The sequence below is a fragment of the Schistocerca gregaria genome, chromosome 1, assembly GCF_023897955.1.
Source record: "Schistocerca gregaria isolate iqSchGreg1 chromosome 1, iqSchGreg1.2, whole genome shotgun sequence".
NCBI lineage: Eukaryota > Metazoa > Arthropoda > Insecta > Orthoptera > Acrididae > Schistocerca > Schistocerca gregaria.
The window spans coordinates 1,072,480,915-1,072,501,678 of NC_064920.1; the positions used below are offsets into that span (position 1 = coordinate 1,072,480,915).

At 43.0% G+C, this 20,764-nt stretch overlaps 1 protein-coding gene across 4 annotated transcripts in view; it reads left to right on the forward strand.

The window, feature by feature from the left end:
• Nucleotides 1-20,764, forward strand: part of LOC126314797 (putative inorganic phosphate cotransporter) — a 239,165-nt gene that overhangs the window by 21,609 nt on the left and 196,792 nt on the right. Inside the window, exon 1 of one of the 4 annotated variants that reach the window (XM_049992444.1) lies at nucleotides 5,691-5,754. The exons of the other annotated variants lie outside the window; for them this stretch is intronic. Coding sequence (XP_049848401.1) covers nucleotides 5,721-5,754 — 34 coding nt within the window. The 5' untranslated portion in view covers nucleotides 5,691-5,720. Of the gene's footprint in view, nucleotides 1-5,690; nucleotides 5,755-20,764 lie in introns of those variants that run through there. 4 annotated transcript variants of the gene reach the window in all.

Here is a 20,764-nt window from a genome sequence, read left to right on the forward strand (position 1 = left end):
TACCAAAACTGCTGAGGTGTGTGCTGGTGCATTGTCGTGATGGAAAAGGACTTTTTTTCCGGTCCAATCGCCGGCGTTTTTCTTGCAGCTCGGTTTTCAAACGGTCCAAAACGATGGATAATATGCAGATGAAATGGTTTTACCTTTTTCCAGATAGTCGTGGAGGGTTATCTCTTGTGAATCCCAAAAGACAGTGGCCATAACCTTTCCGGCCGAAGGAATGGTCTTTGCCTTTTTAGGTGCAGACTCTCCTTTGGTAACCCATTGTTTAGATTTTTTTGGTCTCAGGAGTATAGTAATGTATCTATGTTTCATCCACAGTGACGAAATGACGCTTAAAGTCCTGCGGTGTCTTCCTGAACAGCTGCAAACAATCCTTGAAACACTTTACACGATTCCGTTTTTGGTCAAGCGTGAGCAGTCGCGGAACCCATCTTGCGGATAGCTTTCTCATGTCCAAATGTTTATGCAAAATATAATGTACCCATTCATCCGAGATGCCCATAGCACTAGCAATCTCACGCACCTTAACACTTCTGTCATCCATCACCATATCATGGATTTTATCAATTATTTCTGGAGTCGTAACCTCCACAGGGCGTCCAGAGTGTTCAGCATCACTTGTACTCATATGGTCACTCCGAAAATTTTGAAACCACTTACAAACATTTCAAATCGAGGGTGCAGTGTCACCGTAATGTTTACCAAGTTTCTCTTTAGTTTCCTGAGGCGTTTTGCTTTTCATAAAGTAATGTTTAATCACCACACGAAATTTTTTGACAATCACTCGACTTCCTTGAGTCACACGAATGCCAAACACAAAGAAATAGACCAATATGGCTGAAACTTGGTGTGCGTTCTTTCCGAAGATGCTACTAACTAAACATCACCTCGATACGAGCAGGTGGTGCCATCTTTCGGACTTTGCACGGACTTTTGAAACGCCACTCATATAAACACGCTTACCAACTTTCGCTCATGTCGCACAACTCCTTCTTGACCGATTACCTCGCAGTTGGTCTCCTTCCCCAAACAACCCAACCCAACTCCTTCTTGGTGTTGAGATTTTTATCCGTCAGCGTACGCGCCTCTCTACAAGCCCTGATCTCTTTAACCTTATTTTTCAGATACTTACGTCAGATAGACGATGACGGCAGCGTAACCGTTGCCCATCGTTTCTCGAATGTCGGTTCTTTGATTTTACCCAACAGGTTATCGTCTTCTTCCAAGGACTCACAACCACATGTCACATTTTCATATGGGATTCTCTGACCTATTATGATCTTAGCAGCGCGTCTCTGAATTCAGTCGATGTCTGCTGCCATACCAACTTGATGATTTGAAATAGTGGAACAATACTCTGGACTTGGTTGCACTGAATTATTGTCCTTTGTTTCCTTTACAGCTGGATTGTAGCCGGCCGGAGTGGCCGTGCGGTTCTAGGCGCTACAGTCTGGAACCGAGCGACCGCTACGGTCGCAGGTTCGAATCCTGCCTCGAGCATGGATGTGCGTGATGTCCTTGGGTTAGTTAGGTTTACTTACTTCTGAGTTCTAGGCGACTGATGACCTCAGAAGATAAGTCGCATAGTGCTCAGAGCCACTTGAACCATTTTGAACAGCTGGATTGCGCTTATTGAGAGCGTAAGATCTGTCTCCCAATCTTCTTCCCTACCACACCTGAGCAATGTGGCACAGTGTTAAGACAATGGACTCATATTCGAAAACGAGCCGGTTCACATCTCCATTGGCCATCCAGATTAATTTTTTTCCACAATGGCTTTGTGTGAATGCTAGGTTGGGTCCTTTGTTAGGGAACTGTTGATTTATCTACCCATTATTCCCCAATTCAAGCTTGATTTCTTTTACTAATGATCTCGTCATCGACGGATAGCTGAACTATAATCTTTCTTTACCCCACCACAGACTACATGCTTGTCCCTTTTCATATCCCATCGTACTACAGACTCCGCATACTTAAACGATGTGCTCTGCTCAAGATATTCACCACTAGTCTAGTAATCACACACCTCCTAGTTTCTTATTATTTACATGCTGCCACATTTAAAGTGAGCTTTCCTTCTCTAGGAGACGTGGAAAGTTTTTTCCAAGGCTTTTTGTATTTTCTTACAATCGTTCGAAGAAAATACGTTCTTGTAGACAATACTGTCATCAGCGAACAATCTGATAGTACTGCTGATAAATACTTACTTATGAGCCAAAAGAAAATGACCACTATCCTCCTTTAATTTGAATGCCGCCGGATGGCATTGTTGGCACGTGACACGGTAAAGAAAGTACTGAGTTGTTGCATTAGTTCGTAGTGTTTTTCCGTAAGCTTAATGAAAGTAACGGTCGCGAAAACTGACAACAGCCGGGAGACTGGTTTGCTGACCACATGCCCCTCCGTATCCGCATCTGGAGACGCCTGAGAGCTGAGGATGATACTGCAGCCGGTCGGTACCGTTGGGCCTTTAATGCCTGTTAGGACGGTGTTTGTTCGTTTGTTTTAATAAAAACAATAGATAACGTAACAGAGGCTCAAGTCATCTATATTATATTCACCTTGAGTGTTTACAACAGTCTGCCAACGCTGGGGTAACTTTTCGACTCTGCGACTGTAAAAATCAGTTGGTTTTGATACATGGAACTCATCGACCCATGTTCGGAGCGCATTTTCGTCTAGAATGGAAGTCCCTTGAAGGTTTTCCGACAGAGAGCAGAAAATCTGAAAATATGAGGGCTCAAGAACAGGTGAATAAGGTGGGTATGCAGTGACTTTCCAACCCAACTCCTATCAACCCTTTCGGTCAGTCTAGCAGAATGTGGGCAGGCATTATCGTGGAGCAGCATCACTTTACGTAGTCTGCCTGGTCGTTGTTCTTGGATTGCATTTGCGAGGCGTCTCAGTTGTTGACAATAAATGTCAGCAGTGATGGTTGCATCTCGGGAAGCAATTCGTTGCACACCACACTTCCGCTGTTTCGCCAGACGCATAACAATGTCTTCTGTGGATGTGCGTAGGACCTTATCTTGCTAGTTGCTGCTTAACTTGGGCTCAACGATTACTTCTTTTTCTTATGTTAGTATAAATACACCATTTCCCGTCACCAGTAATGATACAGCATAGGAACGGTCGGTGTTGTTGACGAGCAAATTGATGACGAGTAATTAGAGTTGCACATAATGCCACCCACAGATTTTTGTGATTTTGGCTTAGAGAATGCGGTACGCTCACATCCGATTTTTGAACCTTACACGTTGTGTGCAAATACCGACGAGTCTGGAATGATCATAGTTCGTCATGTTTGTCAGTTCTCGAGTACACTGACGTCGATTGTTATGGTTTAATGCGTTTAAATGATCTTCATCAAACCCTGAACATCTTCCTGAACGTGGAGAATCATTAACGTCAAAACGATCCTCCTTAAAACGAGAAACCATTTCCTTGTTGTGCTCTGTTCAATGCCATTATCTCCATACACTTACCGAGCGAGGTGGCGCAGTGGTTAGCACACTGGACTCGCATTCGGGAGGACGACAGTTCAATCCCGTCTCCAGCCATCCTGATTTAGGTTTTCCGTGATTTCCCTAAATCGTTTCAGGCAAATGCCGGGATGGTTCCTTTGAAAGGGCACGGCCGATTTCCTTCCGCATCCTTCCCTAACCCGAGCTTGCGCTCCGTCTCTAATGACTACGTTGTCGACGGGACGTTAAACAACACTAACCTAACCTAACCAAAATCTCCCGGTATTCTAATGTGTAATCCCTCTTCCTGCCCAGTTACTCCTCACTGCGAGTGGTTTCTGCATTGAAGAAAAGGTCTGGAGGTCGTCAAAGTTTTGTGAGCACGATGCAATGAAATTCGAAATAGACGCTGGCACAAGTATATTTTACGGGCAGGATACGACATAAAGCGCCGTTCTAATAAAACTTGTATACCAGTATAATACTGCGTGAATAGTTTGACAGAGCACTGAAAGACCTAAGTCGAGACAAGGACCCGGGAGTAGACAACATTTCATTAGAGCTACTGATAGCCTTGGGAGAGCCAGTCGTGACAAAAGTCTACCATCTGGTGAGCAAGATGTATAAGACAGGCAAAATACCCTCAGACTTCCAGAAGAACATAATAATTCCAATCCCAAACAAAACAGGTGTTGACAGATGTGAAAATTACCGAACTATCAGCTTAATAAGTCACGGCTGTAAAACACTAACGCGAATTCTTTACAGACGAACAGAAAAACTGGTAGAAGCCGACCTCGGGGTAGATCAGTTTGGATTCCGTAGAAATATTGGAACACGGGACGCAACACTGACCCTACAACGTATCTTAGAAGATAGATTAGGGAAAGGAAAATCTTCGTTTCTAGCATTTGTAGACTTAGAGAAAACTTTTGACAATGTTGACTGGAATACTCCCTTTCAAATTCTGAAGGTGGCAGGGGTAAAATACAGGGAGCGAAAGGCTATTTAAAATTTGTACAGAAACCAGACGGCGGTTATAAGAGTCGAGGGACGTGAAAGGGAGGCAGTGGTTGGGAAGGGAGTGAGATAGGCTTGTAGCCTCTCCCCGATGTTATTCAATCTGTATATTGAGCAAGCACTAAAGGAAACAAAAGAAAAATTCGGAGTAGGTATTATAATACATGGAGAAGATATAAAAACTTTGAGGTTCGCCGATGACATTGTAATTCTGTCAGAGACAGCAAAGGACTTGGAAGAGCAGCTGTACGGAATGGACAGTGTTTTGAAAGCAGGATATAAGATGAACGTCAACAAAAGCAAAACGAGGATAATGGAATATAGTCGAATTAAGTCGGGTGATGCTGAGGGAATTAGATTAGGAAATGAAATACTTAATGTAGTAAAGGAGTTTTGCTATTTGGGGAGCAAAAAAACTGATGATGGTCGAAATAGAGAGGATATAAAATGTAGACTGGCAATGGCAAGGAAAGCGTTTCTGAAGAAGAGAAATTTGTTAACATCGAGTATAGATTTAAGTGTCAGGAATTCGTTTCTGAAAGTATTTGTATGGAGTGTAGCCATGTATGGAAGTGAAACATGGTCGATAACTAGTTTGGACAAGAGAAGAATAGAAGCTTTCGAAATGTGGTGCCACAGAAGAATGCTGAAGATTAAATGGGTAGATCACATAACTAATGAGGAAGTATTGAATAGGATTGGGGAAAAGAGAAGTTTGTGGCACAACTTGACCAGAAGAAGGGCTCGGTTGGTAGGACATGTTCTGGGACATCAAGGGATCACAAATTTAGTATTGGAGGGCAGTGCGGAGGATAAAAATCGTAGAGGGAGACCAAGAGATGAATACACTAAACAAATTCAGAAGGCTGTAGGTTGCAGTAGGTACTGGGGGTTGAAGAATCTTGCACAGGGTAGAGCAGTATGGAGAGCTGCATCAAACCAGCCTCTGGACTGAAGACCACAACAACAACAACAACACCAGTAGTGGCCACAACGCGACTCCTGGGCCACGCGAGACTCTTGCCTCGACCTAGTGCGGCTCTTATCGACTTGGCAATGCTCTTCCACGCACTATTGACACTTTGATAATGCTGTACACAGCCGTTAGTAGTAATCAGTCACTCATGTAGCGAGTAACGTGATGATGGTTCTCTGTACAGTGGCATTGCTTTAGTAAAATTGTGATTATTGCTGATGTGATAACGATTGTGATGTTTCCTAAGAAGCATAAACATGGAGCAGAGAAGACCATGTTTAATAAAGACTGGTGAGTGAAATTTACTTTTGTAGCGAGAAAGAGTAAACCGGTGTGTCGTTCGTGTCAAATGACATTGTCACAGTTCAGGTTCACTGTTCTGAGACAACGCCCTGACCCTCTGTTTCACCACCCTCTTATAAACCAAAGTCGATTAATTAATTTTGAAGTAAGTTTAAATTTGTGTAGCTGGTCACAATTTCACAGTACTTGAAATGTTGAGTTGGTGACACACTGCAGAGAGAGGTACGAGGGTAATCCCAAAAGTAAGGTCTCCATGTTTTTTTTTTATAAGTACAGAATTCTGTTTGTGTGGCAGTTGGTCACACTGTTATGAAGAGTGCTTCACGCGCTATTGTAAACATAAGAACGCCGCGCTGAGGCGCTCAGTCTTGGCTTGGCAGCCGTTGAGAATGGAGCTACCGTTGGATATTACCGCCAAGTGCGAATTGCGCGCAGTTATTCGGTTTTTGAACGCCAAGGGCACTGCGCCGATTGCAATCCATCGCCAATTGACGGAAGTGTATGGTGAGTCGTGCATGGATGTCAAAAATGTTCGCAAGTGGTGTAGAGAGTTTGCAGCTGGTCGGACCGAAATTCATGACGAACAAAGGAGCTGGAGACCGTCAATTTTTGAGGAGACAGTGTTGAAGGTTGAGCAAAGCATGCGTGAAGATAAACGGATCACCCTGGATGAGCTCTGCAGGTTGGTTCATGAGGTTTCCCGACGCACCACTCACAGAATTTTAAGGGAAACATTGAACTGCCGGAAGGTGTGCGCAAGATGGGTGCCACGCATACTGACTGAGGACCACATGCGGCAACGATTTGATGCTTCCCGCGCACTTCTTCACCACCCTACAGTCGAACAGGACAATGTTTTGGACTCAGTTGTCGGGGATGACGAAACCTGTGCATACCACTTTACACCTGAGACCAAGCAACGATCACGCCAGTTTCTGAACAGCATGGGGGCGAGCTGGTATGACATGGGCATATAAAAACTGCCACAGCGTCTACAAAAATGCATCGACAGAAATGGTGATTATGTCGAAAAATAGCTAAATGTTCAAGCTTTAAACTGATGTAAACCACTGTAAAAATAAAGAGCTCTGGGTACTTATAAAAAAAATAGGAGACCTTACTTTTCGGATTACCCTCGCATCAACGGCAAAATTCAAATAAACAGTTTTCATAGTATTTATCTGTCATTGTTCATCGTTGTTGTCGAAAGTTGTAGGCTCGCAAATCCATGTCCGTGCTAGTTTCTGAAATGTAACTTTATATACTGGTCTATGGGATGCGTGGCTTCATTTTCTTAAATGATGTGAACACTGGTTGATTTTCTGCTGTCGAATAGATATAATTTTTCCTTATTTCACTTCACTTTACAATTACATTCAACCTCCATGCTGAATAGACACACAGGTAACTCATACTTCATAGACGTACTGAACAAGAAAATAGATTTACCTATAACAACAAGTAGCAAAGAAAATACTATCGTATATCGAGCAATTCATGCAAAACCGTCTGTGGAATATTCATTACGAAAACAAAGTACAAATAAATATTCATCATTGCCTATCTTTTTAAGAAATCCGTAATAATCATAGTAATTACATACGGAATTTATATATGGTGATGTTTACCCATTTCGTATAGATATTTGGTAGTGGATTTCTGGGTTTTGAGTGTTTAACTTGGGAATCACTCATTTAATATTCTAGATTGGTTAGTGCATTTTATCTCAGCATAAACAGTTTTACTACAACCTAAGCACAGCGGTTTCAGTAAAGACTCTCCTGTTGGTTCTCAGATATGGAAAACTGAATTGATATGTTTCCAGAAAAAAACATTCGAGATCAGAGAGTTATGTGTTTACAAAGAAAGCAGATCCAACGTTGCAGCAAAAGCACACATAGGGGGAGAACATGAAAAATATTGCACACCCTGCTTCTGTTTTAGATTCCGCAAATAAGAAACTCCAAGGAAATCCTTGACTAAATACTCGCTGTTAGACATACGATAGAGGCATTTGTTACCAGCGAGGTTATTGTAACTTTAAAAAAAAAATGTTTGTTTTGCGTGGGCAGAGTTGGAAAAATGACCTCCAGCTAAGAAAAAATGTAACAGAAAGACTGACTCTTTCGAACATAACCGGAACTACTGAAAGAAATAGTATTCCTCTCATTTACGTGCTCACTTAGCCGTAGTCTGCATACCTGTGTGAATAACGATACTGCAAGGCCCTCGTCTTTCACTTGGACGCCATTTCGGTGACTCTGTCTCCTTACTAACAGTTTTATTTATTTTTTATTTTTTTACGGTCACTCATCAAGTACCAACTGAGCCGTCGTTGTTTAGCTATGGTGATCGGGCGGGAACATATGTCACCAACGTGGCAATGTCGTTGCTACATTTATTCAAAATCATAGTGCTAAATGAAATACTGATTACGGTGAGTGCATACTGCGATTTTGTATCGTGTGAATTATGAGATTGGCATAGTTGTGAATGTTGGATGCTGCAATAGAGTAATTGTTGAATCAATTGCGTGACAAGTGTACTTCTCAATATGAGACGACTCCTTTACGAATGTTTCAATACTAAAACGAAATTCTCATATGTCAGTGAGGGTGATGGCAGGTTTGTTGTTCTATTCGGGAGAGAGGTGCAGGGTAGAGAGAGATTGCAATAGATTTTATCTCACCTGAGAAGCAAGCCCTCGATCACACGCTATGCCATGCTGTTACATCTGTGAAACAAACGGCTTCGTTCCCTCGTCGTCATTGTCTATATTAGCCACTATCGGCAGCGTCTATAAGGCTTCAGATGGAACACTCAAATACAATACTGCATTTGCTGTCGTTTGTGTTCAACCAGCGGGGCGCAGAAAGCGATGCGCAGAAAGCAACGTGTTTTCTTAGTTGTGCGCATGACGTCACGGTGGAAGCAGCTGTGCCAAACAGTACACAGTTCGAATTGTGTGTGATTGTTGTTGTTGTGTTGTGTTGTGTCTGAAGGAGCATTTCTGAGTTCCTTGTTCTGAGGTACCCAGTCAACAGGGGAAACATTCGGAATTCGGGAGTGTTACGGTTTTTGCTGTAATTGATATTTGATTCGGAACTGAAATAGTTGGCGATAGTGGACAGCGGAATCATCATTGTGTTCGCCAACTCTATAGTTTAGGGTTCGTCCTGTGAAATGTATCACAGTTTCTCGCGTAATGAAACATTACAAAAACTATGGTTTTGGAAACGTTGTAGGAAAGACAGTATAAATGTTGCGCATGCACGAATATGCTCTCGACATTTCGCAGAAACGGATTACTTAAGGGATTTACAGTCTGAATTGCTTAATTTGCCCCGAAAAAGAATGCTCAAGCCAGATGCAGTTCCTTCGTGCAATTTGCCTTGCAGTAGTGCGATTGTCAATGTGTCACCCGCAACAGAAGACAGAAACAAACGATATAAGAAACGAGAACTACATAAGAGATCTCTGGAAAAGCTGTCACCAAGTAAGAAACATCATAATAAGAGCACATGTACAGATGAAAGTTTTTTTTTCAGACACAGATAATACTTTGATGAATACTATAGCGGCATTGGAAAGATGGAATGCTGTTCTTACCAACAATGCGATTAAATGAATAGTTTCTGATTTATTTGAGCCGAGGTTTCGAATTTCAAGTATATGTCAGTGTCGTTGTGATCTGTTATTTTACCGATGTGTAAGGCATAATCTGCGAAAGAATATAACTCATCAGTTTTAACTGTAATATTTTAGCAGCAGAAAAACAGTTTAGACATCTCAATTCTGGTATAAACAAAATCTTCCGCCAAAAACTTGACGTAAACGCGCATGCAGTGTCGTCTGCTTGTGAGCGCTTGCTTCCACGCTGACGTCACTAGGCCAGCCAATGGCAGAGCAGAGCGATTACTGCCCAACCTTATTATTTAGTAACCTTGTGTTCAACAGTCTACTATGCCGTGTCCTTCAGACATGTATGCATGTCGGAAGCAACGGACACTGCTGCGATCTACAACTGTAGGAAATACAAGAAATGTATTCGCAATTGCGAATACCATGACACCCCAGCTATACAATTTATTGGCGACATATAATAACTTGCGCCGGACCGGCAGTACCTGCGCTAGATCTTGCAACAAACACTGTTGACATTCTAATTTACTCCAGTTTGATTTTTGTACTGTCAACAGGCACTCACTGTTCCATTGAAATATAAGTACCTTTCTTTGAATAAATACACATACGAAACTGATAATCCTCCACTGTTTTTGCTGCAAAGGCGGGCTCTCGTCTACGGGTTCCTAACTAAAATTCCCGTCTGTGAAATGCACCTATTAATACCGCCTTCCATTCCAGAAATATTTACAGTGCAAGTTTTAGGTCATTCGCCCTGTATATCTCAATACGATTAAGGGCATTCTGCATGCCCCTGGGAAAATTCTAGCCTTATTTCGTGAAAATCTGCGTAAGGAGCAGCACAAAATTTTGTACGAGCCTAGATCTGCTGAAGAATTCATGAGCATTCAATGTTATCACAGAAGTAGATTTCTGCTGTAAAGTTTCCCTTTGAGACAAACTAAAAAAAGGAAGAAAAGAAGAAGAAGAAGAAGAAGAGAGAGAGAGAGAGAGAGAGAGAGAAAGTCAGACATCTACAGTTCTTAATCTTCAAGAAGCCATTAATTTTTACTAAAAGATACGTGGAATTATTTTCCCCAAAATCTGGAATGTAAATTTTTTCGTATTAAGCCCTATAAACATTAGAAGAAATTATTGGTCCTTGATAAACGACACATTGCTTTTAGCTTTTATGACGAACTAAAACTGTTTGCTCCCCCGCTCGCGGTCGCGTTCTCGCTTCCCGAGCACGGGGTTCCGGGTTCGATTCCCGGCGGGATCAGGGATTTTCACCTGCCTCGAGATGACTGCGTGTTTGTGTTGTTCTCATCATTTCATCGTTATTCATCAAAGTGGCGAATTCTGACTGAGCTAAGTTTGGCAATTTGTACGGGCGCAGATAACCGCGCAGTTGAGCGCCCCACAAACCAAGCATCATCATCATAAACTGTGTGGTGTCGCAGCAATTAAGAGTAGTGAAGACAGGATTAAAATGAGATGTGATAAACTGGATGAAGCTGTCAGTTTCAGTGAGACGCCTTCCGATGGATCAACTGGATAGAGGCTGCCTGTATTAGGCAATGTCCCCAGTTTGAGTTCCATTCTGATACACAGTTTTAGCTTGTCGTAAACAACCTCTTTCAAATACTATTAAATTCTGATAAATGAAAGAGAACGATACAGAATTTACAATTAGGTAAAGTAGTACTTCTCAGTATCTGACAGGCTGGATTACTGAAGGAGTGAAATCAGTGGCACATTTAGATCAGATAATTGACGGAGATTTCATAAACTATGCTATCAAGATGTTTACGTAAGCGGCTGCTGTTGCGCGACACTTGGTACTCCTCAGAAGTGTGTTTGATAAGATACGCGTCACTTGACGCATTATGAATGGCGAACGTTGCAGCTCGGTTTACGGCATTAAGATCGGTATTTTTATTGGCGCAACTACGTTTAAAAGGGAAACGTGCTCCAATAAACTAAACTGAGCACACATTCGCGAAGTAGCAAATTTCTAATGTGATCGATATTCCCAATAGCGACTGAAATTTAGTTCAATGTTATACTTTCTGTTTTCATCATTTTTCTTTTACAATAGAATTTGTCATGATGTGCAGATTCATTCAATTGTTTTAGTTTACTGTTTATAAGTTTTAGCTAAGCCTATTTGACGTATTTCTTTGTTGTTGTCTTCAGTCCTGGGACTGGTTTGATGCAGCTCCCCATGCTACTCTATCCTGTGCAAACTGCTTCATCTCCCAGTACGTACTGCAACCCACATCCTTCTGAATCTGCTTAGTGAAGTCATCTCTTGGTCTCCTCTACGACTTTTACCCTCCACGCTGCCCTCGAATACTAATTTGGTGATCCCTTGTTGCCTCAGAACATGCCCTACCAACCGATCGCTTCTTCCAGTCAAGTTGTGCCAATTCTATTCAATACCTCCTCATTAGTTATGTGACCTACCCACCTAATCTTCAGCATTCTTCTGTAGAACCACATTTCGAAAGCTTCTACTGTCTTCTTGTCCAAACTATTTATCGTCCATGTTTCACTTCCATACATGGCTACACTCCATACAAATACTTTCAGAAACGAGTCCTTGACATTTAAATCTATACTCGATGTTAATAAATTTCTCTTCCTTAGAACCGCTTTCCTTGCCATTGCCAGTCTAAATTTTATATCCTCTCTACTTCGACTATCATCAGTTATTTTGCTCCCGAAATAGCAAACCTCCTGCACTGCTTTAAGTGTCTCATTTCCTAATCTAATTCCCTCAGCATCACCCAACTTAATTCGACTACATTCCATTATCCTAGTTTTGCTTTTGTTGATGTTCATCTTATATCCTCCTTTCAAGACACTGTCCATTCCATTCAACCGCTCTTCCAAGTCCTTTGCTGTCTCTGACAGAATTACAATGTCATTGCCGAACCTCAAAGTTTTTATTTCTTCTCCATGAATTTTAATATCTACTCCGAATTTTTCTTTCGTTTCCTTTACTGCTTGCTCAAAACACAGATTGAATAACGTCGGGGAGAGGCTACAACCCTGTCTCACTCCCTTCCCAACCACTGCTTCCCTTTGAAGTCCCTCGACTCTTATGACTGCCATCTGGTTTCGGTACAAATTGTAAATAGCCTTTCGCTCCCCGTATTTTACCCCTGCCTCCTTCAGAATTTGAAAGACAGTACTCGAGTCAACGTTGTCGAAAGCTTTCTCTAAGTATACAAATGCTAGAAACGTCGATTTGCCTTTTCTTAATCTTCGAAGATAAGTCGTAGGGTCACGTGTTCCAACATTTCTACGGAATCCAAACTGATCTTCCCCGAGGTCGGCTTCTACCAGTTTTTCCATTCGTCTGTAAAGAATTCGTGTTAGTATTTTGCAGCCGTGACTTATTCAAGTGATGGTTCGGTAATTTTCACATCTGTCAACACCTGCTTTCTTTGTTATTTGACATGTACAATGTTAAATTACAAGCTGGGGTCGATTTGGATTACTTCCTAGATACTGTGTACAATTATGCGCCACGACGATGCTAAAACAATACATCTGTGTGGCTCTTCCATTTGAGCGACAGTTTGTTATGGACGAGAGAGTGCTCAAAAGTAATGCCTCCGAATATATGATGTGAAATCTCTTAACGCTCTTTAAAGAAAACAGGCGTTATTAACATTCTACATCTTTGTTCCAAATGTCTGCATATTTTCAGCCCTATGCCGCGAGAAGGCTCTCAACTGGAGCGTGTAGCATGGTGGCGTGTAACGTAACAATGCCGGTGAGTAAGAAATAGCGTGCTGTAATCTAGTTCCGAATTCGAAGAATTTGTCCACATGTGGAGTACCTTTTCCTTCTGTGTGGCAGTGCCAGGTCACACGAGAGACCCCGACATCTGCAACAATCCGGCGCCCTGGGTTCACTCTCATCGATCATCCTCCATACGGTCTTGGCATGGACCCATCCGATTTTTATTTGTTTCCAAAACTTAAAGAACACCTTCGAGGACTTCAATTTGATAGCGATGAAGCGATTCAAGCAGAGGGGAGGTTATGGCTCCGTCAACAAAGCCAAACATTCAACAGCTACGTTTTGAAACAAACTGGTATTTCATTGGGAGAAATGTGTTCACCGCAAGGTGACTACGTTGAAAACTAACTACACTACTGGCCATTAAAATTGCTACACCACGAAGATTACGTGCTGCAGACGCGACATTTAACTGACAGGAAGAAGATGCTGTGACATGCAAATGGTTAACTTTTCAGAGCATTCACACAAGGTTGGCGCCGGTGGCGACACCTACAACGTGCTGACATGAGGAACGTTTCCACCCGATTTCTCATACAAAAACAGCAGTTGACCGGCGTTGGCTAGCGAAACGTTGTTGTGATGCCTCGTGTAAGGAGGAGAAATGTGTACCATCATGTTTCCGACTTTGTTAAAGGTCGGATTGTAGCCTATCGCGATTGCGGTTTATCGTATCGCGACATTGCTGCTCGCGTTGGTCGAGATCCAATGACTGTTAGCAGAATATGGAATCGGTGAGTTCATGGGTGTAATACGAAACGCTGTTCTGAATCCCAACGGCCTCGTATCACTAGCAGTCGAGTTGGCAGGCATCGTATCCGCATGGCTGTAACGGATCGTGCAGACACTTCTCGATCCCTGAGTCAACAGATGGGGACGTTTGCAAGACTACAACCATCTGCACGAACAGTTCGACGACGTTTGCAGCAGCATGGACTATCAGCTTGGAGACCTTGGCTGAGGTTACCCTTGACGCTGCATCACAGACAGGAGCGCCTGCGATGGTGTACTCAAGCGGAAAGGTCGGGGAAGAAGGCCAGTGTTCACTCTGTCTGCTTGCCGGGGGGTCTCATCCGAGATGTGGAGGAGGCCCTACTGGCGGCGATAGAGAGCACTGGGTGCACCCGACTGCAAATTGTTGCTCATGTCGGCACCCATGACTCCTGCCGTCTGGGTTCAGACGTCATCCTCAGTTCGTACAGGCGGTTGGCGGAATTGGTGAAGGCGGAAAGCCTCGCTCGCGGGGTGGAATCAGAGCTAACTATTTGTAGTATCGTCCCCAGAATCGATCGCGGTCCTCTGGTTTGGAGCAGAGTGGAAGGCTTAAACCAGAGGCTCATACGATTCTGCGGAGAGCTGGGGTGCAAATTTCTCGACCTCCGCTATCGGGTGGAGAAATGTAGGGTCCCCCTGAATAGGTCAGGCGTGCACTACACGCCGGAAGCGGCTACAAGGGTTGCGGAGTACGTGTGGAGTGCACATGGGGTTTTTTTAGGTTAGAGAATTCCCTCCAGAGGCCCGACAAGACGCCTCCTGAGACGCGGCAAGGTAGGAGTAGGCAAAATGCAACAGGGAATAACAATATTAATGTGTTAATAGTAAACTGCAGGAGCGTCTATAGAAATGTCCCAGAACTGTTCTCATTAATAAACGGTCACAACGCCCATATAGTACTGGGGACAGAAAGTTGGCTGAAATCAGACGTAAACAGTAATGAAATCCTAAACTCAGATTGGAATGTATACCGCAGAGACAGGCTGGACAGTGAAGGGGGAGGCGTGTTTATAGCGATAAGAAGTGCAATAGTATCGAAGGAAATTCACGGAAATCAGAATTGTGAAATGATTTGGGTGAAGCTCACTGTTAAAGCAGGCTCAGACATGGTAATTGGATGTCTCTATAGGCCCCCGGGCTCAGCAGGTATTGTGGCTGAGCACCTGAAGAATAATTTGCAAAATATTTCGAGTAGATTTCCCCAGAGATTTTAGTTTACCGGATATAGACTGGGAGACTCAAACGTTCATAACGGGCGGCAGGGAAAAAGAATCCAGTGAAATTTTTTAAAGTGCTTTATCTGAAAACTACCTTGAGCAGTTAAACAGAGAACCGACTCGTGGCGATAACATATTAGACATTCTGGTGACAAACAGACCCGAACTATTTGAATCAGTTAATGCAGAACAGGCAATCAGCGATCATAAAGAGGTTACTGCATCGATGATTTCAGCCTTAAATAGAAATATTAAAAAAGGTAGGAAGATTTTTCTGTTTAGCAAAAGTGACAAAAAGCAGATTTCAGAGTACTTGATGGCTCAACACAAAAGTTTTGTCTCAAGTACAGATAGTGTTGAGGATCAGTGGACAAAGTTCAAAACCATCGTACAATATGCGTTAGATGAGTATATGCCAAGCAAGATCGTAAAAGATGGAAAAGAGCCACCGTGGTGCAACAACCGAGTTAGAAAACTGCTGCGGAAGCAAAGGGAACTTCACAGCAAACATAAACATAGCCAAAGCCTTACAGACAAACAAAAATTACGCGAAGCAAAATGTAGTGTGAGGAGGGCTATGCGAGAGGCGTTCAATGAATTCGAAAGTAAAGTTCTATGTACTGACTTGGCAGAAAATCCTAAGAATTTTTGGTCTTATGTCAAAGCGGTAGGTGGATCAAACCAAAATGTCCAGACACTCTGTGACCAAAATGGTACTGAAACAGAGGATGACAGACTAAAGGCCGAAATACTAAATGTCTTCTTCCAAAGCTGTTTCACAGAGGAAGAAAGACTGCACTGCAGTTCCTTCTCTAGATTGTCGCACAGATGACAAAATGGTAGATATCGAAATAGACGACAGAGGGATACAGAAACAATTAAAATCGCTCAAAAGAGGAAAGTCCGCTGGACCTGATGGGATACCAGTTCGATTTTACACAGAGTACGCGAAGGAACTCTGCCCCCTTCTTGCAGCGGTGTACCGTAGATCTCTAGAAGAGCGAAACGTTCCAAAGGATTGGAAAAGGGAACAGGTCATCCCCGTTTTCAAGAAGGGACGTCGAACAGATGTGCAGAACTATATACCTATATCTCTAAAGTCGATCAGCTGTAGAATTTTGGAACGCGTATTATGTTCGAGTATAATGACTTTTCTGGAGACTAGGAATTTACTCTGTAGGAATCAGCATGGGTTTCGAAAAAGACGGTCGTGTGAAACTCAGCTGGCGCTATTCGTCCACGAGACTCAGAGGGCCATAGACACGGATTCACAGGTAGATGCCGTGTTTCTTGACTTACGCAAGGCGTTTGACACAGTTCCCCACAGTCGTTTAATGAACAAAGTAAGTGCATACGGACTATCAGACCAATTGTGTGATTGGATTGAGGAGTTCCTAGATAACAGAACGCAGCATGTCATTCTCAATGGAGAGAAGTCTTCCGAAGTAAGAGTGATTTCAGGTGTGCCGCAGGGGAGTGTCATAGGACCGTTGCTATTCACAATATACATAAATGACCTGGTGAATGACATCGGAAGTTCACTGAGGTTTTTTGCAGATGATGCTGTGGTGTATCGAGAGGTTGGAACAATGAAAAATTGTACTGAAATGCAGGAGGACCTGCAGCGAATTGACGCATGGTGCAGGGAATGGCAATTGAATCTCAATGTAGACAAGTGTAATGTGCTGCGAATACATAGAAAGATAGATCCCTTATCATTTAGCTACAAAATAGCAGGTCAGCAACTGGAAGCAGTTAATTGCACAAATTATCTGGGAGTACGCATTAGGAGTGATTTAAAATGGAATGATCATATAAAGTTGATCGTCGGTAAAGCAGATGCCAGACTGAGATTCATTGGAAGAATCCTAAGGAAATGCAATCCGAAAACAAAGGAAGTAGGTTACAGTACGTTTGTTCGCCCACTGCTTGAATACTGCTCAACAGTGTGGGATCCGTACCAGATAGGGTTGATAGAAGAGATAGAGAAGACCCAACGGAGAGCAGCGCGCTTCGTTACAGGATCATTTAGTAATCGCGAAAGCGTTACGGAGATGATAGATAAACTCCAGTGGAAGACTCTGCATTAGAGACGCTCAGTAGCTCGGTACGGGCTTTTGTTAAAGTTTCGAGAAATACCTTTACCGAAGAGTCAAGCAGTATATTGCTCCTTCCTACTCAGGGTACCCTCCGCCACACACCGTCATGTGGCTTGCGGAGTATGGATGTAGATGTAGAACCTGGGTGCACGAATGGCAAAACGTCATTTTTTTCGGATGAATCCAGGTTCTGTTTACAGCGTCATGATAGTCGCATCCGTGTTTGGCGACATCTCGGTGAACGCAGATTGGAAGCGTGTGTTCGTCATCGCCATACTGGCGTATCACCCGGCGTGATGGTATGAAGTGCCATTGGTTACACGTCGCGGTCACCTCTTGTTCGCATTGCCGGCACTTTGAACAGTGGACGTTACATTTAAGATGTATTACGACCCGTGGCTCGACTCTTAATTCAATCCATGCAAAATCCTACATTTCAGCAGAATAATGCACGTCCGCTTGTTGCAGGTCCTGTACGGGCCTTTCTGGATACAGGAAATTTCGGCTGCTGCCCGGGCCAAACACATTCTCCAGATCTCTCGCAACTGAAAACGTCTGGTCAATGTTGGCCGAGCAACTGGCCCGTCACAATGCGCCAGTCACTACTCTTGATGAACTGTGGTACCGTGTTGAAGCTGCATGGGCAATTGTACCTGTACATGCCATCCAAGCTCTGTTTGATTCAATGCTCAGTCGTAACAAGGCCATTATTACGGCCAGAGGTGGTTGTTCTGGGTACTGAATTGTCAGGATCTATGCACCCAAATTGCGTGAAAATGTAATCACATGTCAGTTCTAGTATAGTATATTTGTACAATGAATACCCGTTTATCATCTGCATTTCTTCTTGGTGTAGCAATTTTGATGGCCAGTAGTGTATGTAGGCATGAAGTATAAAGATGTAGAATGTTAATAATGTTTGTTTTATTGAAACAGCTTTAAGACGTAATCGTAATGGTAATAAGAAAACATCACACCAATTTCTACGTAACTGTCCAGGGGCGAATCAATGACAAATACACTGAAAACGTCTTGGCAACAGAACGCATTATTATCTTGGACGGAGTTCGTCTTCATCATCATCATCATTCACGACCATTACTGTCGGAGGAAGGACACGACAAACCTCCTCCATTCGGACCTTGCCTAGTACGGCGGCGCGGGTCTCCCGCATCGTTCCCTTGCGGTCTGCACTAAAGAAGGCAGTTAATAAAGAATGTGGATGATGAAGGTAATCAGATATTGAAAGTGAAGTGAAGTGCAGGATATTCAAGGATTTCCAAGGAATGGTAAAATTTGGGAGGGACCGAGATCAATGCAACGCTTACTTGCGTGAGGATGGAGCAGACGAACGTCTTTTTGGTTTGCGCCTCGGTCGTAGGATTCAATACCAATGTTACGCCGGTTAACAGTTTTAGAGTATTATTGGATTTATTCTGGATAGTGGATGGGGGTTCGAAGTTAACTTGTGATTGGATGTTACTCCGAAGAATTTCATTGTTTATTTAGAGAAATTTGAAGGCTGTGAAAAGTGAGAAGGGAATCGCGGGATGGTTGGTGGACTGAGGGGTGAGGAGGGGGGGGGGGGGAGGGTCGGAAAGCTTGAGTAGTTTGTCGTATAATTATTTTTTAGTTTATCCGTGTTGTATTGAACTGAATGAGGTCAGAGATTGTTATGTAAATTTATGAATTATATTTTACTGCTTCAGACACATTTTACCAATATTTATTAGCACGACACCTTTTGGCAGCTTGCTGTCATCATCAGGTGAATTTCAGTTACACGCCCATTAATCTGAAGTATGGCACACCCAGAAAATAATCGTCATCACATTGCAGAATACTGTGCATTTAACATAAAGCACCTGATGATGGCAGCATGGACCGAAACTCGTTGTACTAAAAAATACTAGTAGAATGTGCCTGAACCAGTAAAGCTCATTATATGAACATAATTATTATTATGTAGATTTTTACAGCATTGATGAATGGGTACCACTGTTATACAAGGAGGCCAAATTATTGAGATGGAATAGGACTGATTGTTGATACGAATGGAAATGGTTTCTGGAACTAGGGCAGCTAGGTGAGCGACGTCGTCAGCTTACTGAAGGGTGTATAAGGGAGGGGTTGGTTTGTAGAGTGTAATGTTCAAATGGTTCAAATGGCTCTGAGCACCTTGGGACTTAACTTCTAAAGTCATCAGTCCCCTAGAACTTAGAACTACTTAAACCCAACTAACCTAAGAACATCACACACATCCATGCCCGACACAGGATTCGAACCTACGACCGTAGCGGTCGCGCGGTTCCTGACTGTAGCGCCTAGAACCACTCGGCCACCGCGGCCGGCAGAGTGGACTGTCTATAGAAGACAAAGTTGTAGTGAGAAGACGAATTCTTGCAGCACAACTGGGTGGCAGATGCGGGAGTTGGTTTTGTTTGTAGTTACAGAGGATGGACATCACTCACAAAGGATGCGATGAGATGAGTGCAACTGTCTGGAAGCCAATTCCCGATTGTAGGATTTTTCGCTGAGTAGAGACAGAAGTGGACAGGTTCTTATAGTTTGTGTTGACATGGGTGATTTGCTAGGTGTAAGAGCTGATTATCTGTGTAAACTAGGACGGAATGATGGGCCTAATTGAAGGAGGACGAATGCCATAAGGAAACAGGAGCACAGCTGCAGACCATAATGTATGGGAAACCCGAGAGGGCGGCTTTTTTTAGCAATTGATGCCAAATAGCTGCTGCTGCTCTTTGTGCTGCTGCTGCTGATGATTATCCAAAGAAATGGTTTTTTTCCCTATCTTGAATTTCCGTATTTGTATTCAAAATGCGCGATGATGACCATTGTTCTTGACCAAGGATGCGGAGGTTTTCCCCAGACTTGATAGACGATTCGCTCAGTGCTCGATGAAAAACCAAGTAGCCAGAGCACTTCAGAATAAAGAGCCTCAGTCCCCAGGCCGCGATGATCTGATACCGATACCGTGCCACGAGATACGGCATCTCGACACTCTTGTGTGTCGCTGATACTCAAGAGGCAATTATAAGATCTGTCATCATCAAAGAGCAATCCTGCGGTGAAAAAACTCAATTGTTCAAGCGGACACATCAACATAGGAATGAGACGACTGGAACATTCTTCCACTGTAGAACTTCATTATATTCGAATATAAGGATTTTTTGTTATTGACAGAAGCTAAATGTGATAGAGTAGACACAACTGTATTATATGCTACTTCCTTTTGGGCATATCAGCGTCCGGACAATGGATAACGATGATAGAAAGTGAAATTTCCTGACAATCGAGAACGGTGTGCCATACCTGTAGTCGAACACGGGTCTTTAACTTTTATAGACGTCTGTGTGGAATTTAAACAGTAGGATAGAGATTGTTTACAGAATGTATGTCCCTACAAGTCAAATAAACGTTTTATGGGGTTCGTATGGTCACTACTAGATC